The 20,745-nt window shown below is 44.7% G+C and overlaps 1 protein-coding gene across 1 annotated transcript in view; it reads right to left on the bottom strand.

Annotated features, from left to right (window-relative positions):
• The window catches only part of LOC117385797 (disks large-associated protein 1), a 48,528-nt gene that overhangs the window by 7,381 nt on the left and 20,402 nt on the right, over window positions 1-20,745 (bottom strand). Inside the window, exons 4-15 of the mRNA XM_055228269.1 lie at window positions 19,963-20,158; window positions 17,109-17,394; window positions 9,225-9,346; window positions 8,371-8,496; window positions 6,906-6,953; window positions 6,321-6,425; window positions 5,229-5,311; window positions 3,225-3,270; window positions 1,624-1,885; window positions 1,162-1,296; window positions 626-717; window positions 299-451 (exon numbers count right to left, since the gene is read on the bottom strand). Of these exons, the coding sequence (XP_055084244.1) occupies window positions 299-451; window positions 626-717; window positions 1,162-1,296; window positions 1,624-1,885; window positions 3,225-3,270; window positions 5,229-5,311; window positions 6,321-6,425; window positions 6,906-6,953; window positions 8,371-8,496; window positions 9,225-9,346; window positions 17,109-17,394; window positions 19,963-20,158 (1,654 nt within the window). The remainder of the gene's footprint in view (window positions 1-298; window positions 452-625; window positions 718-1,161; window positions 1,297-1,623; window positions 1,886-3,224; window positions 3,271-5,228; window positions 5,312-6,320; window positions 6,426-6,905; window positions 6,954-8,370; window positions 8,497-9,224; window positions 9,347-17,108; window positions 17,395-19,962; window positions 20,159-20,745) is intronic.

Raw genomic sequence — 20,745 nt, forward strand, 5'->3', positions numbered from 1 at the left:
GACCCAATGACCCAATAACCCAATGACCCAATAACCCAATGATCGTCACCTCTCTGTAAGTCTGTCCCGGAGAAGCTGAGAATAAACAAAGCACTTAATGTTAAAAGCACTACTCAAGATTACTACATTAAAGTCCTGTAAGGTCCACCCGTATTTTTCACTTTTAGGACACAGAGACTTGTCATTTTAAATGTAATAGAAGTTTTATATAAAGATTTTGCTCTAAGATGAACACTGAGCAGCCACATCTGCATATGCACACACAGCAGCAGGCCTCCACAGACAGGGGGCACTGTACCTTCCTGTCGGGAACCTCCAGAGGTCTCCAGTTGTTGGCTCGGAGCTGGTGGAGCTCGTCAAACTTCAGGCTGATGTTCTCGATAGAGAGCTGCAGCATGTCCCAGAACCCGGCCAGGTCTGAGGCCACGGGGCGCGGGTGAACGCTGTGGTTCTGAGACGCAGAGACAAGACAAACTGTTTAGGAAATGCCAAATTCTGTCCTATCATTTTGTTTTCAGTATCAGTACATATTTTTGATTAGTATCTGAATATCAATATTTTTAAATTAATTAAAGCACTTTACAGGCATGTGTCATTGAAGCTAAAAGAAGTGTTTAAAACTCACCAGGTTCTCCTCACAGAGCTCCCTGAACTGTTGGAACTTCTGAGACATGAGGAGCTGAGCACTGCCCACCGCACTGCGCATCTTACCCAGGACTGAAGAGAGGGAGGGAGAGAAAGAAGGGGGAGGAGAGAAGAAGAGAGAAGAGGAGAAAGGGAGGGAGAGGGGGTGGATGAAGGGATGGTTAAGTTAGTTTATTTGTTCTTTGTAGTTAGAAACACGTAGGAAAACATGACTGATAAAGATGGGGGAGTAAATATAATTCATCATAGTTTCAGTGTTATAAACATGACATAGACCTAATGTCCTTGGGTAGGATGTTCTCTGTCAGGTCCTCCTATAGCTCATTATAATTGTAGTGTAATATGAACCCACTGCCTTTGAGTAGGGCGTTCTCTCTCAGGTCCTCCTACAGTTCATTATAATTGTTGTTTTATTAGTATAAATAAGATTAGCCCACTGTCTTCCGGTAGGGCGTTCTCTCTCAGGTCCTCTTATAGTTAATTATTATTATAGAGTTATTAAGTGAAAAAACTCACTGTCTTCAGGTAGGGCATTCTCTCTCTGGTCCTGTTCGATCTGTCTGCACCAGCCCTCCATGCGCTCAGTCTCAGCCTGGAGCAACTTCAGGAACCAACGCCCATCTCTCTGACACACCGACCTCTGCACCGCCTACAGGACAGCACAGGAAATACATAACAACACATTTTATTTCAGGTGCCTCTCAAGATGCTCAAGGTCAAGTAGTCCTGCAGTTAAGGAAGTCCTGGCTAAGACTGGATCTAGATCTGGAGATGGGTCCCTTGCTTCTGGCAGGTTTCCCCATCAACACTGAAGGATGAGTCAAATGCAGAGGACAAATTTCCTTATGTGGAAGATAAATTCTACCTTATGCCTTGCTTGCACTCTTTTGATCCTGGTTTGGCACTGACTTTAGTCCAGTTTAGTCCAGTTTAGTCCTCCTCTCACCTCGAGCAGGGCGGAGCTGCTATAGTCCATGTCCAGCGTATCCTCAGACACACTGTCGATCCAGGGGTCTGGAGGGGGCAGGATGGACGGGTCAAAGCCCACCTCGTCGTACTCGTCGGAGGCACAGGCGTGGTAGTGGTTCCCTGAGCCCTGGATGCTGACGGTGGAGGTGGAGGGAGGAGCGTCTCTGGATTCTCGGGAGAACTGTCTGGAGACCGGACCAGAGGAAAGAACCTCCAGATCTGTGTCTGAGGTCAGGGGAGTGTCCAGGAGGTCTGCTATGTCCAGGTCAGCCTGAAAAACAAGGTCCCGAAGAGAAGCCTGTGAGGAGGAGGCCAACACATATGGTTCTGACATGATTTTGGACATTTAAAATCACATTATTGATTTTGGACATTTAAAATCACATTATTGATTTTGGACATTTAAAATCACATTATTGATCAAACACAATGGAGTCAAAGAAATGGTAGAGTAAACTGGATTATATGCCAATTATTATTTTTGTTTTTCCTCATATTAACCTATGTTCATTTTTATTTTTGTCAGCTCAAACTGATCAGTCAATCTAGATGTCTAGGTGTGCTTCACCTACAGAGAGCTACACCTGTGAAGAGCTACATCTATGGAGAGCTACATCTATGGAGAGCTACACCTATGAAGAGCTACACCTATGAAGAGCTACACCTATGAAGAGCTACATCTATGGAGAGCTACATCTATGGAGAGCTACACCTATGGAGAGCTACACCTATGGAGAGCTACACCTATGGAGAGCTACACCTATGAAGAGCTACATCTATGGAGAGCTACATCTATGGAGAGCTACACCTATGAAGAGCTACACCTATGAAGAGCTACACCTATGAAGAGCTACATCTATGGAGAGCTACATCTATGGAGAGCTACACCTATGGAGAGCTACATCTATGGAGAGCTACACCTATGAAGAGCTACATCTATGGAGAGCTACACCTATGGAGAGCTACGCCTACAGAGAGCTACATCTACGGAGAGCTACACCTATGGAGAGCTACACCTATGGAGAGCTATGCCTACAGAGAGCTACACCTATGGAGAACTACACCTATGGAGAGCTACACCTACGGAGAGCTACACCTACAGAGACCTACATCTATGGAGAGCTACACCTATGGAGAGCTACACCTACAGTGAGCTACATCTACAGAGAGCTACACCTGTGGAGAGCTACATCTACAGAGAGCTACACCTACGGAGAGCAACACCTATGGAGAGCTACACCTACGCAGAGCAACACCTATGGAGAGCTACAGCTACGGAGCACAACACCTATGGAGAGCTACACCTACAGAGAGCCACATCTATGGAGAGCTATAGCTATGGAGAGCTACGCCTATGGAGAGCTACGACTATGAAAAAAGCTACAGTTCACATTTATGTCAAAATGTGTACTTCTAGCAGTACATGTTTACAAAAATAAGTGTTTTTATTTCACAGTATGGTTCTGTGAATGAAAACTCTTGCAATAGAAAGTACTCAAGTAGAGGTATATCAGTAATTACTATGGACACTGTTACCATTTGCTTGATTAAAAGTTGACTGTTCTATATCACAAACTACAAACACAAGACAAGCCCTGCACAGTCTGTACCTGCACTGCTGCGGTCACACTGTTGGAGCGCTGGAACCGGCGGTACCTGACCAGCAGAGGGAGCAATAGGTCAATACAAAACAAGAGCATGGAAACGTAACAGCAAAATGATCCACAGACATTACACCAGAGTTTGAATTGCTCCTGTCTGAACACACTAGCATCATGTGGCATAGATCCACACGCACAAGGATAACATAGATACAAGACAACCGCTGACTACAGGAAGTGCCCCATCCACTCACAGCTCAAGTCACTGTCACTACACAGCACATTATCCACCATAGTCTGTGTGTGAGATGCCCTCCCATCCTCCTATATCCCTGTGTGTCAGATGCCCTCCCATCCTCCTTTATCCCTGTGTGTCAGATGCCCTCCCATCCTGCTATATGTCCCTGTGTGTCAGATGCCCTCCCATCTTCCTATTTATGGGTTTCAGCTTCATGTCAGTCGACATTTAGAGGACTTTTCACCATTCAAAAATGTATTCAAATTTTTTTGCTATGGCAACAGTCCTAGTTTTGAATCATTCTGTGATTTTTGTTCACTGGAAAGGGAAATAAAACAATTGATTCAGATCCTCTTATATACCCCTATGTGTCAGATGCCCTCCCATCCTCCTTTATCCCTGTGTGTCAGATGTCCTTCCATCTTCTAATATCCCTGTGAGTCAGATGCCCTCCCATCCTCTCATACCCATGCAGATGTTATGGTGTGGTTGGAGATAAATATAGTGAGATAATGGACCAAATTCTACAATAAGAACATGCAGAGATAATTATCCACCAGTCTGCTGATTTCATGGCTGTTAAGATTCGTTGTCGTTACACATTTTGTATTAAAGATAGCTGGATGTTCTAAAGACAGAGAGGACAGAGGGAGGGAGAGAGAGGAGAGAGAGGAGAAAAGAGAGAGAGAAGGCGTCCGAGCTCACAGCTGAGTGGGCGGATTGTGACCCATTACTTGGCAACAGGAAGTGAGTCAGAAAGAGCCGTTTCTGTGCATCATCGATGACAAAGAGAAACAAGTCTACACCTCGACCAGCGACCTTCCCCAAGGAGGGCGCCACGTCAACCACTACCCAGTGTCACGGCAACTACAACAGGGCGCCACGACAAGCACAACCCAGTGCCACAGCAACCACAACCCAGCGCCACGGCAAGCACAACAGGGTGCCATGACAAGTATAACCCAGTGGCATGGCAACCACAGTCCAGCGTCACGGTAACCACAGCCCAGCGCCACGGCAACCGCAACGGGCTGCCATGACAAGCACAACCCAGCGCCACAGCAAGCACAACAGGGTGCCACGACAAGTATAACCCAGTGCCACGGCAACCACAACAGAGCATCACAACAAGCACAACCTAGCACCACAACAAGTACAACAGGGCGCCACAACAAGCATAACCCAGCGCCATGGCAACCACGACCCGGCGCCATGGCAACTAGACCCTAGCGCCATGGCAACCACAACCCAGCGCCACGGTAACCACGATCCAGTGCCATGGCAACCATGAGCCAGGAGGAGGGCTCATGGTATCCACGACTTACTGTAGTCTGGGAGTTTGTAAGGCCTAGACCGCACTCCAAGTGTATTTGACCTTATGCACCACTAAATCGCCACATTTTGAATGTGTTTTTTAGGCAGCCCGAAGTGCAACATGGAGCAGCATGCTGAGTTCACAGAAATTTCACGAAATAGTATCCAACCTATTTTTTGATCATTGACGTGAGCGTAGGACGTGTATCCAGTTCATGCATTTGTTGTTGTATTTTTGTGATTCCCACCATCAGCACACATTCCTGGGGCAGTTATGTCGCATCATTTGAAGGAGCTCATGGTCATAAATACAAAGTCAGTTTGTACTTTCAAATGTACTTCAGAAAACCTCACGTTTGCTACAAGAGGCTGTACACTGCGTCCTGTCTGAAGGCTTTCCCAATGACAAACCAGAGCCAGTGCTGCAGACGTCATAGTATTTCACAGTGTTTTAGCCTCACCCTCGGTCGTCCTCCACCTGCACCCCCACAGAGGTGAACTTGGACGGATCGTCTGGGTCCGGGATGTCATCTGGCCCATCCACCTGCAAAACACAACATGTATTCACTGACAAGGCCTAAGAATCTTCAAGTCATTTGAGGTTAACATAGACTTTAATGACTTCTGCATTTGACCCATCCTTTAATGCCACTGGGGTTAAATCTAGATCTGAGCAAGGATCCCACATTAGATGGATTTGGGATTTTGCCTATTGTGCTTGTTTTAGGTAGATGAGGGAAAACCAAGTGACCAAAAGTGCCACGTCTCTCGATTCGGATGACACACTGTAGATAAACAGCTGAGATTTAGCTGACATGTGGGTGGCACAGTGGCTGAGCACACATGCTTCACAGCAAGAAAGTTTATGGTTCCACTCCAGGGCCTTTCTATGTGGAGTTTGCATGTTCTCCTTGTGTCTCGGGGGGTGTTTCCCCCATCACCCCAAAACATCCACAATAGGTCAAATCCTCCAGCTAAGGTAGTTCTGATCAAGACCAGCTCAAAATCTGGGATCTGGCCGCTGTACTAGAGCATTGAATTGGCTGCCCCAGAGGCGTTGAAGGATGGGTCAAATGCAGAGAAATGAAAGATTGATAATGTGTACCTTAACCTGCTTATCACCTTGTCAGAGCATTAATTTTAGCACCAGACCCTGGAGTGACTGGTGTGGCACTTAAATGATCAATGTGGGAGCTGTTCGAGAAGAGGAGGGGCTTTGACAGAATAGTGTCAGCTGATTGGACGAAATATCGCCACATTCACAAGGACCAGAGTTTGTTTTTCACGATCCACAGATCCACACTTGCAGTATCAAAGATCTCAAGAATGTTCAAAACTATGGATATATCATGATACTAAATGTGGTGATATAGTATCTATTTTGGTTTTAGCTAATTATTTTGAGACAACGTTACAATTTTGCTTCATATTCAATTCAATTCAATTCAAGTTTATTTATATAGCACATTTTATTATATTAACTCTGCACAAGTACTGGTTTAATAAATAATGTTCTTAAAATGTATTCCTCGCCCTGTTTGAAATTTACAAACCTGTATGCCAATGGAGAGACACTTCCCCTTCCTCAGAGCATCCTTCCTATAGTCGTCCGGCTCGTCCACCATGGATCCTCTGCTGATGACCGCAGGGCCGTGGGTCTGGAGGCCATGATGAGAGCCGTGAGAGTGAGTCGAGTGGACGGGGCCGTGGGAGAGAGGGGCAGAGCTATGGGAGCCGTGAGAGTGAGGGGCGGAGCTATGTGAGCTGTGAGAGTGGTGTGATTGGCCGGACTGTTGATGGTGGGAGGAGATATGTTGCTGATGGGAGGAGCCGTGTTGTTGATGGGAGGAGCCGTGTTGGTGGTGGACGTGGCCATGAGACAGGTGGGGTCCGAGGGGCGGGTGGGGCTGGTGGGTTGGGTGTATGGGGTGGGACTGGTGGGACTGGAGGGGTTGGTGGGACTGGAGGGGTTGGTGGGATTGGTGGGGTTGGTGGGACTGGAGAGGTTGGTGGGACTGGAGGGGTTGGTGGGATTGGTGGGGTTGGTGGGACTGGAGGGGTTGGTGGGATTGGTGGGGTTGGTGGGATTGGTGAGATTGGTATTGGGGTTGGTGGCCGCTGTGCTGGCTGTGGCTCACCTTCAGAGGGGTGTGGTTGTTGACGTGTTGACTGGCCGGACCATGCACCTGAGGAAAACGCACAGTAAAGTTACATACATGGATTAGGTGTCAGTTGCCCTCTGGTTGTAACAGCTGGTAGTGAAGCATTTGGAAATCACACTTAATCATACACCATTATTCACAGACGATGAAAACAAGGACACAGGACAAGGACAGGACATTATTTAAACCCTGGGTGGAGGTGACACTGACGCTTGTATGATGTTTTATAGGCTTGTCAAACCTCTCAAAACACTACAGTAGTTTATTATTCATTCACTACACACTCGGTGGTGGTAAGATACTATTGTAGCCACAGCTGCCCTGGGGAAGACTGGTAGAAGCGAGGCTGCCAATCTGCACCACCACCCACGCTTACATACACACACACACAGACACACCACTTTCATAACAGGCAGTGTGGGTGAAGTGTGTTGCCTAAGAGGGTCTGTGCTCAGGTCTCTGCACTGGCTCCTGTGGCTCAGAGAATAGACTATAAAGCAGCTCTGCTTGTGAACAGGTCTCTCCATGGACCAGCACCAAAGTACATTTCCCACATGTTAGTGCCATATGAACCATCTACCACCCTGATGCAGTCCTGGTTCAGTTCTGGTTTAGTCCTGGGTTAGTCCCGGTCTCCTGCTGATACCCAGAGTGAAGAATAAACATGGACAATCAGCATTTAAGTTTTATGCAGCTAAAACCTGGAACATTCTTCCTGATGATGTGAGACAGGCCTCTACTTTGACAATGTTTAAATCCAAGCTCCAAATAGTTCTGTTTAGCTGTGCATTTTACTGAAAGGTTTTAAAATCTGCACTTGTCTCTTAATGTCCATGTTTATATTTGTATTTTCATTTTAATGTCTTTCAGTTTCACTTTCAATTACTTTGTGTATCAATTGTTATGCCTAAGACCACAATGACAGAACTTGATATTGGCTGGAATCAATCCATTGACGTTTGCGATGAGCTCTTTAATGCGTTTGCTGATATAGTGATGATCACCCTTCAACACAAAGACCTACAACTAACCTCTGTCTGCACAAACTGTGTGAGTCCCATTGGCCCAGATTCTGCACTGCACATCAGACTGGAGAGGGAGGCGTCCAGCACACAGTCTAGGACCAGTTTAAACAGCGCTCATAAACTACAGTGTCTGTCTCCTCCTGCGTGCCACGTCTGCGGATGTTTACCAACTTTATTACTTTCTCTCTTTTTCTGCGTTCTGACTAAATTGTAAAGTGCATTGGGGCACAAACATTCAAAAATTACTTAACTTTGTATAAAAGTTAGAAATCTGTTCATTCCAATCACGTCAATAATTAAAATGCATGGAATTATGTAAGAGAGGACATGCACACTCCTCTGAAGAGAGTTCAGGAGTCTAACCCACAAGCTCCTGACTGAGAGGACGACACAGGATAACCACTCTGCCACAGTACCTGAGCGTTGGCGGCCTCTATGGCGGCGGTAAGGGCCTTCATGCTGTCAATGCTCTCGGTGGAGTTGGAGAGTCCTGATTGGATGGTCATGTCTCCGCGGGGCCCCTCCTCCTCCATGTACGCGTCCTGTAAACAACATACCATTAGACCATGTTTTTTATTTGAAAGTGCACATGATGCTTTGGCACTGAACAGCTGAAGTAGCTATACCAACCATACTTGTAACAAACCAAACTTTTGAGATCCACATCAAAATTTCTCTTGGAATATAACCTGTATAATAATCAATTGTTCCCATGTATTTGAGCAAAATGTGTCTCGCCTCAGTACACATACATTTTATAAGAAGCTCTTGAGGTCAAAATAAATCCGCTGTGTGCTCTCTGCATCTAATTATAAAGCGTTTTATTGTCTCGGAATCAGGAAGTTCTTAGATTTACTATGACAGCAAAACAGAAGCATAAAACAGAGCAGAGCTGAGCAAAGTCTGACTTCAAATGTAAAATGTCTGACTTTGATGAGTGATTTTAGTTTCTCTTTCTAAAAAAAAAATATCTACATTTAATCTGAGCACTACTTGGTTCTACAGCAACAGAACACATAATAAACCTGTTTAAAACTTGTTTGATAAAAAAGGTGACAAATCTGACACTATTAGAGCCCTGCAAAGAGAGAACGTCAGGTGTGAGGAATCAGAGGTCAAACCCGGGCCCATTCGCTGCTGCTCTGCACCGTGATGGAAATGAAAGGTTTGGAGGTGTAGCTGGTGGAGATTCAGGGCCGGGGCCAAGTGTAAGGGGGGCGAGGTCATGTGTGAGTGAAAGGGGTCAGCTGTGAGGTGTCAGAGGTCATACCTGGGCTGACTCGGTGCTGCTCTGCGCCGTGATGGAGATGAAAGGTTTGGAGGTGGAGCATGTGGAGGTTCGAGGGGGCACAGGGGGCGGAGTCTTCTTGTAGGTAGTGATACAGGATGACACTGCACAGACAGAGAGAGAGAAGGGAGAAATGATTAAGAAAAACAACAACTATGTGACCAAAAAGAGCAATTGGAGGCGTAGTATCATAGCAACCAAAGAGCCAATCTGGAGTGAGACTGTTCAAGGTAAAGTCCCACTCCCACCACTGGTTTAGCAGGGCGTGGGCACTTAGCAACAATGACAATCAAACCTGTTGCTAACTTTAGCGGGAGCTGATTTGTCTGTTATTAATGTTCATATCATATTTACAGATACAATAGCAAAATAAAACCATGAGGATCATGTAGAGCAGATTAATATGACCTTTTTAAGACCAAAATGATGAGTTTTTGGGCCTAGTCACTAATAGAAATGATCAGGTTCAACATTTAGGAAAATCTGGCTCTTGCCTCCATCTGGGAGCATGACATCATCCCATTGTAGACTCTTCAACTCTTACTCTCCCAGCGAAACATTGGCGAACAACAGTGATTCCCAACTGGTGGCTCTGACTCAAAAACAGGAATCTTGTTTACATTTCTCCTTGTATCACATGTGATAAAGTGTCAGCAGAATCGGGTCAGACTCTGCGTTCCCTACACAGTAAATCCCAGTCCCCCCTCTTCACCCCCCGCCCTCACCCCCCCACCTCATCCTCCCGCCCTCACCCCCCCCCCCCATCAGGGTCCTTATTGTTCAGTTCTGTACAGCAGCCTGGACTAGAACAGCTAAATATAGTCCACAAATGACATTTTTCATGCTTGTGCCGATGAATAGCACAGTGCCAGAGGGGGGGTTAGCGCTGTGGCTGCTAACTGCTGCTAGCTACGCTTCAAATATCAATGTGTGCAGCCAAGATCAGAGGAAACACATGGTCACTGATACAGAAAAGACCCTGGAACTACACTATCAGAGAGACACATCAACAGAGAGGAGACAGGGGGCAGTAGAGAGTCAGGGGGGGCTAATATGAAGCCAGGTGGAAGGTCTAGACTCAGGAATGTGAGAGACTCCGGAACTTTATGACTTAAACTGGGGGTATTAGGCAAAATCGTTTGTTATAACCTTCATCAAGAACCTACCTGACGAGGTTTTAGATGTCATCCATACGTGTTTGAGTAATCTAGTGATCTCTCCTGGGTCCTATTCGAACGATCTTTACAGTTTTCTCTAAGATTCTATCCAATTCTTTACACACAAGCTCCCACATGACAATTCTCCATAAACTTGACAAACCTGATGTGATGTGTGGACAAAACTACGCTGATTGTATTGAGATGGCACTCTGAAGGGGAAGTGACAGCGCAGAGAGCAAAGGAAAGGTAGACTCAAAGTGTCAAAGTTTTGAGCGAATAGCATTTTGAGAACAATAAAGGGTAACTTGTGATCTAAATATGTTATGTGTTGGCAGTTAATACCCAATAATAGAAGTAAAATATGACTTTAATTTGGTATTTAACTTTAAGTAAAGATTGATGTTGGAGCTCTAAAGGCACAGCAGAAGATTTGAAGTCTTTTCACAAGGAATATTCAGAATTCCCAAATCCTCAGACGTTCTCCCTGCTCTCAGCCTGTGCCTCGCTGTGGTGGAACTGGACTCACATTTAAGCCACTGTCATTTTATTCATTCTAATGGAGCATGCCCAGATACTTCGGAGCATGCTATGAAGTTGCCATAGTAACCGTACTTAGCACAAATCTCATTGTTGAGATTTGCTTGATCAAACTTACTCTAGGAAGATAAACAGCTTAAGTGATGAATACATCCTTAAAGTTTGTGAAAATCCTGTATTTAAATTGGTAATATTTTGAAAGCAGAGCCGAGCTGAGTGAAGCCTGAACAGAGAACTACCATCAAATACCATAGTTTTTGTCTGTTGTTAATGTTCATGTCTTGAGTTACAGACACAGTAGTGAAATAAAAACACCAGGATCGTGTAGAGCGGGTTAATACGAAAATTTAAGACTAAAATGATGAGTCTGACAGCAGCTGTTACAGAGGCAATGTTTTTTTAATATAAAGTGAACTGGAGCCAGATGTCCATTTATTTATACAGTCTATGGACAGAACACGTAATAAACATGTATAAAAGAATGAACCGAGTTAAATGTCCCAAACCAGGTAATGACACTAAAATGACACTAAATGATACTGGGATGACACTAATAAAAGAATTTGGCCTGTGAACAGTAACACTCCTGTTTAAAGCCAACAGCAGCAGCTCTGTTTGACAGCCAGTCCTCTAAAACATGTCCAAACTCCTCCACTTTGGGCAGTGGAAATTAAGGTTAAAGTTTGCATTTGACCCATCTTCCCGTGCTGCTGTGGTAACCTGTCAGGAGCAGTGAACCCAGGACCATATTCAGATCTGGAGTGTTGGCCAGGATTGTCTGATCTGGAGGATTTTCTCAGCTCTACATCAGATAATAATACACAATTTATCATTTGCAGCTGATGCCATCAACATTCCCTGGGGGTGTGAAGCTAACTGATGGCACTGCTCTGTCTGAAGTTCTGTTAATCAAATTAGAGTATCGTATTTTCCAGAATAAGTTACACTTTTTTTCATAGTTTGTCCGGGGTTGCGACTTAACTCAGATGTGACTTATATGTGAAATTATTAAAATGTACAATTTCACGTCTTCGTTATTGTCACAGTGACACCTATGCGAGGGCGCTCTAGTCTTGTACCAGTATCTATCTACTCCTGTACAATTTAAATTTTTAACTTCATGGTAATTTAAACAACACCTGAGAAAGACTGAACACTGAAGACTGAAATGCCCCCTAAAAGAAAATCATATTCTGCTGAGTATGATGACAGCCACGCGGTTTGTTTTTTATTCTTTATTTATCTGATTAACTGTTAATATCTTACATTAACAAACCAGACACGTGTTCAGTTCTGTCTATGCTTCATGTAGCTGAATAAACATAAATGTGTTACGTTAGTACTGATATTCAACCTGTTGTTCTTATTTTATTATTATTATTATTATTATTATTATTATTATTATTATTATTATTATTATTATTATTATTATTATTATTATTATTATTATTATTATTATTATTATTACTTTCCTTTAAAGATAAAATGTCTGTTCCTACTCTTGGATTTTGTAAAATAAATGTACCCAAAAAATACAACTTATAGTCCAGTGCGATATATGTTACACATGTTTTTTTCTTCATTATTATGCATCTTCTAGTCCGGAGCGATTTGTACTCCGGAAAATACAGTTAATCTGTGGGAGTTAATCTGAGCACAATCTGACCATAAAGAACTGATCTGGATTAGCAACAGGTGAGCTGAGTCCTGCTGTTAAACAAGTCCTTCTCAAATAACATTACAGTCACAAGCTAGCTAGCATTAGCCAACAGTTTTCAGTTAGTCACGCTCACCTTTTTGTTGAAAATCAGACTCTTTAACAAGCCCATGAACGCGTGTTTTCAGTTTTCAGATGATCTTAACACTTTTTTTTTGATAGTTGGCATTGTGTCACCATGGTACCTGCTGAACCTTCCACCATAGACACACATGCAGTACCCCTCAGCGTGATGTCACTGCGATGTATCAATACAGAATGATTTCAAAACATCTTAAGCTTAAAACCTCAGAAAGTACCTTTGAAAGAGCAGCTCCATGGAGCTCTCCTGCCCTGACACAGACAAAAGTGCTCACTCAGACTCTGCTGCTGTTGTTGTTGTTGAGTTTCAGCAGAAAAGTGGATGTGCTGTGGACAGGGTCAACTCAGACATGACCCTCTTTCCCCTCTCTCTTTCTCTCCCTCTTTCTCAACTCCTATCTCTTTCTATTTTACCCCTCCCATCTTTCTCGTCCCCTCTCCCACTCCCTCCCTCTGTCTCTCCTTTCCTTCTCCCTCCACTCCCTCTCCCTCCCTCTCTTTCAACTCCTCTCTCTCGTTGTTTTTACCCCTCCCATCTTTCTCCTTTTCTCTGCCTCACCCCTCTCTCCCTCTCTTTTCCCTTGCCCTGGGTCCCCTCTCCCACACCCTCTCCCTCGTTCTCCTCTTCTCTGTCCATCCCTCTCTCACTCCCTCTCCTTAATTTCTCATCTCCCTCCCTTTCCCTCCCTCTCTCCCTCTCCCCCTTTTACCCTATCTTTTTCCTACCCTCTGTTTCTCCCTCCCCTCTCTCTCTCTCTTTCAACCTCTCCCTCTATTTCCTTTCCCTCCATCCTTCCGTCACTTGCTCCCTCTCACATCACTTTTATTCCACATGCTTCTTTCTTCTTCTTTCTCTGCCTCACACCCTTTTCACTCTCATCATCCTTCTCCCCTCTTTTTTTCTTGCACTTTCCCCCACTCTCTGCCCCCCTCTTCTCCCCCTTCTCTTTCTCTCCCCCTCTCTCTTGCTTTCTCTCCCTCCTTTTCTCCCGCTTTCTATCGCCACCTCCCTTCCTCTCTCTCACTCTCTCCCTTCCTCTCTTTCTCTCGCTCTCTTCCTCCCTCTCTCTCCCTCCCTCACCAACTTTCCCCCTGTCTCTCTCTTTCTTTCGTTCCCTCCTTCAATCCCCCCATCTCTCCCTCCCCCTCTTTTTCTCCTCGGGGGGCAGTTCAGATGTGCATCCTCAGCAGTGTACTCTTCACATGTCTCTTTCTGCTCTCACATGAACAGAGAGAAAGAGAGAGAAAGATGGAGAGAGAGAGAGAGAGAGAGAGAGGGCTTTAAATGTTACATAGGCTCAAACCTCCACATGCTGCATTATTCATGAAACATCTTCTCTGAATGTGAGCCCCGGGTTCTACCGTAACTCCTGCGTCTGCTCTTTACCAAACCACCTCATCTTCACCGTCTAAAAACCTCAAAAACACAACGAGAACATTTTAAACCCATTTGCAGTGGTCCAAAATTATTCGTCCCTTACTTTAGGCAATCAGAACATCCTAGCTATTCACCATGATGATTTTACAAGCAGAAAACTGTCTCGCCATCACAGTAATGCAAAAACAACTAGCATGCTAACAGTGCATCAGTTTTGCTACTTTATAATTACATGCAGACAGTACACAGCGGTCTCATTTTGGCCTTAAGAGCTGCTCATACAATGTAAAAGTAAAAAGTACTTTTCATATGATTTGAGTGGTTATTTTTACTCTGTTCATCGCATTGTTACTAAAATATGTATCATTTTTTATCTATATCACTTAATAAGACTTGTGTGGAATACTTTTACTTTTTACTCTTAAAGTACATTTTTAAACAGGTACTTCAAAACTGTTTTACTTGAGTAACTTTTTAGCTCTGTATCTGTACTTTTACTTAAGTAACAAAACTGAGTACTTGATCCAGCTGCAGTTGAGTTTACAGTAGTATTTTTTGCAGTAGTTCCCTGAGGAGTTCATGTGTCCGTACTGTTAGTCCCACAGAGATTCTCACTCCACTGGGCTCCATCTCTGCTCCACTGGGCTGGAAGTCTGAGCTGTGCACTGTAAAACTCTGCATCTCCATCTCTCGCTCCCTTCTTCCCTCTCTCCCTCCCTTCCTCCCTCTCTCCTCTCTCATCCCTCACAGCTCAGGGACATTGCCTTTGGGTGTATCCAGCACGTGGGAGATGCTCGGTCTCCCTCTGTCCTCTACTCCTTCTCTCCTCTCCCTCTCTCTCTCCTTCTTTCTCCTCTCCCTCTCCTCTTCCTCCCTCTCTCCTCTCTCTTATCTCACCAGTATACAGCACAGTGATACAGGACAGGAAATAAATGAGATGTTGATGTAACCTAAAAATATTATGTCACGTTTTCTCATGTATTTAAACTATTTAGTGCATCTGAAACGTCCCTGTGTGTTGGATGCCCTCCCTGTGTGTCAGATGCCCTCCCCCTGTGTCAGATGCCCTCCCCGTGTCTCCGTGGGATTCCTGTATTACTTTAAAGTTCATATTTCAGTCATAAAAACTCTGTAGCTGATGTTTTACAGTGAGCGTCTCCGGGGAGGGGCCCATGTAGGTCAATTGTGCTTAAACCATTTCAAAATAAACGCTCTGCTAATACCCCCCACGTACTGTACACACCCAAAGGAGAAGAGAGGAGAGAGGGAGGAGGAGAGAAGAGGGGAAGAGAGAGAGGGAGGGGAGAGCGGGAGAGAAGGAGACCAGAATGCCTCTCGGACTGTATACCCCAAGAGGAGCTGTCCCCAGGGTTAATGAAGAGATAGGAGAGAAGAGAGAGGGAGGAAGAGAAGAGGGACAGGAGAGAGGGAGGAGAGAGGAGAGAAGAGAGTGGGAGCAAAAGGAGAGGAAGGGAGGAGAGAGAGGGGAAAGAAGAGAGTGGGAGGGAGAAGACAGAGAAGAGAGTGTGAGGAACAGGAGAGAGGAGAGGAGAGAGGAGAGAGAGAGGGGAGAGAGTGGAGAGAAGAGAGTGGGAGGAAGAGGAGAGGGGGAGGAGAAGGAGAGAGGGTGGGAGGAGAGAGAGGAGAGAAGAGAGTGGGAGGAAGAGGAGAGGGAGAGGAGAGGGAGAGGAGAGAGAGGGAGGAGAGAGAGGAGAGAGAGGGAGGAGAGAGGAGGAGAGAGGGAGGAGAGACAGAGGAGAGAAGAGAGTGGGAGGAAGAGGAGAGCGAGAGTAGAGAGAGGAGAGAAGAGAGTGGGAGGAAGAGGAAAGGGAGAGACGAGAGAGACGAGTAAAGACAGTGGGAGGAAGAGGAGAGGGAGAGGAGGGAGAGAAGGGAGAGGGACATATGTGCACATTAGAGTGAGACAGAAAAACAGAGAGAGAGGTAAGAGGAAGGAAAGAAAGAGGGAGAGGGGTGAGAGGAGAGGGGGAGGGACAAGAGAGAGGAGAGAAGAGAGTGGGAAGAAGAAGAGAGGGAGAGAGGAGTGGAAGTGGAAGTGGAGAGAGGGGGTAGAGTGTGCATATTAGAGCGAGACAGAGAAACAGAGAGCGAGAGAGAGGTAGAGAGGAGGGATACAGATGAGATAGAATGAAGGAGTGACACCCACAGCGTCACATTCACAAAGAAATGATCCGAGCGTTTCCTTCGAGACTTACACCAATTATCAGCCCAGAATAGAACCAAAAATACCCAACATATTTATACAACCACTACAGGAGGAGAGGGCATCTGACTCACAGAGATGCAGGGGGGATTATTACAGTTAGAATAAAACAAATATATTTTCTTGACTTTTGTACCTCCACGGCACTCAGAGGCACTCAAGGAACCACTCATCCATTCACACAGACACATTTATCATCATACACAAGTGTACGCAGACACTGGGGTGAGATTTGAACCACCAAACTTCTGATCAGAGGACGAGCTTTCTACCAACTGTAGTACTTTATTGTATATTACCATGTGGCCTTATACGTGTAATCCATAGACTGTATATATAAATGGACATAGCTAACCTGCTTGCCGCCACATTCCAAATACAATATGACCATGGACATGTTTTCCGCTCCATCAACTCTGGCTCCAATTCACTTTCTATTGAAAAAACGTCTGCCCTCGCTCTGTAACTACCGCTTTTATTTCGCTATTGTGTCCATAAATGAAGATATGAACATTAATAACAGACAAATCATTCACCTTCTTTCCGTGATGTCGCTCCCACTAGCGTTAGCAACAAGTCTGTCCTGTGAAAGTGATTTTTTTAGTATCGATATCTGCTCAAATGAGTTTCAATACTAGTTTTAACATCGATTAGTATCACATTTTTTATTTTTTTCACAAACCTACTTAAAGCAGGACTGGACCAAACTGAACATATGTAGTATGAACTAAAACTGAGCTAAAACTTCAACCCCTTCCCCCTACCGTACCTGTGCTGCTCTGGATGGTCCTCACGGTGGTAGCGGTGGTCCTCGGCGGAGAGGAAGGCAGCAGCAGCAGAGGTCTTCCCCCTTCGCCCTCATGTTCACTGGCACAGCCCTGGTCGATCGCCCTCACGTAACTGGGACTCCTCATCCTGAAGCACCCGGGCATCGGCAGCGTGTCCATGGGCTCCAGGCTGTCCATGCCCCCCCGGTCCATGGCTTGAGACTGGAGCTCGCTGTAGACCTGCTCGCAAACCTGCTCGATCTGCCCGTTCACCTCCACCTCGCTCAGCTATGGTGACACACGGAGCAAGGTTGCGGGAGAAAAGAGGCAGAAATAGACAGAATAAAAGGCTTTCAGAGGAGGCAAAAATGGACAGATGAATATTGCATAGGAGGAGTTTTAGAAGGAGGAGGGTCCATTAGCGAGCAGAGAATAGATCACTCCGAGACAAAAAGGACATGCACAAGTCAACACAAACAAGTGTAGTTTTGGAGGTGCCAAAGGAGAGACTGTGAGGAGAGAGAGGTATGGGATATGTGCTGGGGTGAATCGTCCTTCGCCAAAAGTACTACAACTAATACTTTTACTATACTATTGTACTGCTAGTGCTAATACTACTACTGCTACAGCATGCAGTTTCTATAGGATGTGACAATATGAGCACTATCAGAAAACTCTACAATTTAATGGACAATAATATATATAAAAATGTTGAATTTATAGCTAATAAAAGGCATTGTTTTGTTCTAAGACAATGGCCTTGGGAACTACATAGACCATGATCCTTTGCTCCATTTCAGTGCTGCCAAGTTTAGCTAATATTCACGCGTTTCACAATGATGAGTAATTAGGACTGTTGCTATAGTGATGAACACTTTATTATTATTTGAACAAAATATTCTATCTTTGGAATGGGGTTAAGTCCTCAAAATGTTGCACATAGGAACTTTTCTCATGCCACCTGCTTGTCTCCACGGAGTTACTATTGCTTGCGCAGAATGCTCCACAGTATGGTATTCTTAAATGTATCGATCTACATGGAGAAAGCGGATAATGCCATCATGTCAAGTCACAGGTCAGATCTGTGGAGAGGTGACTCTGTTCACAGTAGGAGTGGATGTTTTTTGAGGTAATTTTGAGCAATAGAAATATCTGTTTAGTTTGAGTTTAATGCCATAGTATGGAACATTGCAGGCTTAGCAATAAAATCTCCATGGAGACAAGCAGGTCCCATCTCCTCCCCACCAGAAAAGCTGCACAGTGCACCTTTAATGACTAAATAATTCAAGAGTGGAATTTTTATAGAATAAGTTTATCTTTTCTTAATACCAGTTTGCCTTCAGTGCAGTGAGATTTGAACACTTGGATATTGTAACATCCTGAAATTGAAACATGCAGTGTTACAGAGGGGTTTAGCTGTGGTTTCATCATGCTAATGCTAATATGCTAACACTAATGCTACCTCGCTAACATGACTTCAGGCCAGAGCTTTACAGAAGAGCCTCCAGAACAGGTCTGATGCCAAAAGCGGTTTGAAGGATCACATTCGGTTTAATGCAAGAGTTGAGCAAAAACAATGAGCAGATGGAAAACTCTGGTTTTACACTTTATTGTCCCTGAAGGGAACTCTGCATTTGAGTCATCCTTCAGTGTCTCTGGGTCAAACCTGCATTTGACTCAACCTTCAGTGTCTCTGGTTTAAGCACAGTCCAATGCCACTCCCACATACAGATAATGACACATACTGTGGAACATGGTGCATGGAGACATTATGGGTCCAGTCTGTCCAGAAGGGGGCAGACCTGAGCAGCTGTTTATGCTTTACTTTAAAAAAATTCACAATATACACATATGAGATGTGCAGTGACGGGAAGGATATTGTGTAGTTACTCTATACTGAATATCTGCTTTAAAATGTATGTGTGTATTTCCCTTACATGGTCCAATCAGAGTACTGCATTCTGAATACTTGCAGAACTTTCAGTTGCATTTACAAGAGGAGTACAAAACATAGACTGTTTAAAGAAGTGGACTAAGTGAGTGTGACGTCACCCATAGCATTCGACTCCAGTGAAGTGAAGCTCATCGAGGCTAGAGCAGTTATAGGGACGAATCTGAAGCTGAGTTCAATATTTGGAATCTGAGCACAAGTATCATAGCAACCAAAGAGCTAATCCAGAGTGAGGCTGTTGAAGGTAATTCCCCTTCCCGCCCGCACTGCTGGTTTAGCAGGGAGCGGGTGCTTAACAATGCTGTCAATCAAACCTGTTGCCAATGCTAGTGGAAGCGACCTCAGGGAAAGAAGAGCCTAATTTGTCTGTTATTAATGTTCATATCTTGAGTTACAGACACAATAGCAAAATGAAAAAGCCCAAGATCATGTAGAGCGGGTTAATACGAACAATTTAAGACCAAAATGATGAGGTTCACTGCAGCAGTTACACAGAGAGGGGCCACAGTTTTTCAATAGAAAGTGAAGTGAGTCGATGGAGCCTGAAGCACACCCATGATCACTTTTCATTTGGAATGCGGTGGCTAGCAGGTTAGCTATGTCTTTTGTATTTACAGTCTATGGGTTAGTGTCACAATGTATTCATTAAATTTTACTTACTGACCCATGTCTTTTTATTTTTGTGTTGTTTTTTTGTTTTACTTTCTGATGGTTAAATGAACTGTTTTGTTAAGTCCTCTGAGGTGACTGTTGTTTGAAGTGCTATAAATTGAACTGAATTAAATAATCAGTTTGAGTTCATGACTGTGGGGACTTCCCGACACTGAGGATGACGGCGTTTGTAGACATGGACAGGCGTCTCTGCTTCACTGGTGTTGATTTATTTTGTTGGCTCTGGCACAGACCTGGCTGATGGTGCTCATGGCCCTCATGTAGCTCTCGTTCCTGGAGCGATACTGGGGGGACGACAGCAGACACTTGGGGTCGAGAAGGGCTTTGGGGTCCAGCGTGTCCAGGCTGCGGTTGATGGACACTTCACTCACCGCGCGGAGGTAACTGTGGCTCCGGATCTGCAGCTTGGGGGAGTGCTCTGTGGAGATCCTGCAGGACAAAACATAACCAATATGAGTAAAAACCAAAAGTAAAATCTGTCACCTGGACAAAAAGTTGTAGGAGTGAAGACATTTCGCTGGTGGACACTGCCTTATATCTATCTGAAGGGAGGAGCTAGCTATACTGAAACTGGAAACAGCTTTTGTTTACAGTTTCTGTATATAGGCTAGGTCTATTAAACTATATTATGTGTGCACTGTGCCTGAGACATACTTACAGACATATCATATTGAGACATTACTTGAGACATAGCATATTCATACAACTCTTAATGGGTTTTTTCACAACTATTAGCATCCTGGCTAGCTCTACTGTTCTCAAAGGGAGATGCACGGTGATCCTGGACTCAGCTGATTATGAGGCTAAGGTGAAAAGCCTTCTCCTCAGTGACAAAGCCACCTGTGAATTACTGAAACAAAACCCTACTAATGGGTACAAGAAGAAAATCATAGACTGCTTACAGAAGCTGGAGACTCTATGCTGGTGACTCTATTCCTTGCATTTACGGCCTCCCAAAAATCCACAAAGAAGGAGTACCCCTCAGACCCATCGTATGTAGCTCACACTCCTTCACA

Source organism: Periophthalmus magnuspinnatus, chromosome 17, assembly GCF_009829125.3.
Source record: "Periophthalmus magnuspinnatus isolate fPerMag1 chromosome 17, fPerMag1.2.pri, whole genome shotgun sequence".
NCBI classification, from domain to species: Eukaryota; Metazoa; Chordata; class Actinopteri; order Gobiiformes; family Gobiidae; genus Periophthalmus; species Periophthalmus magnuspinnatus.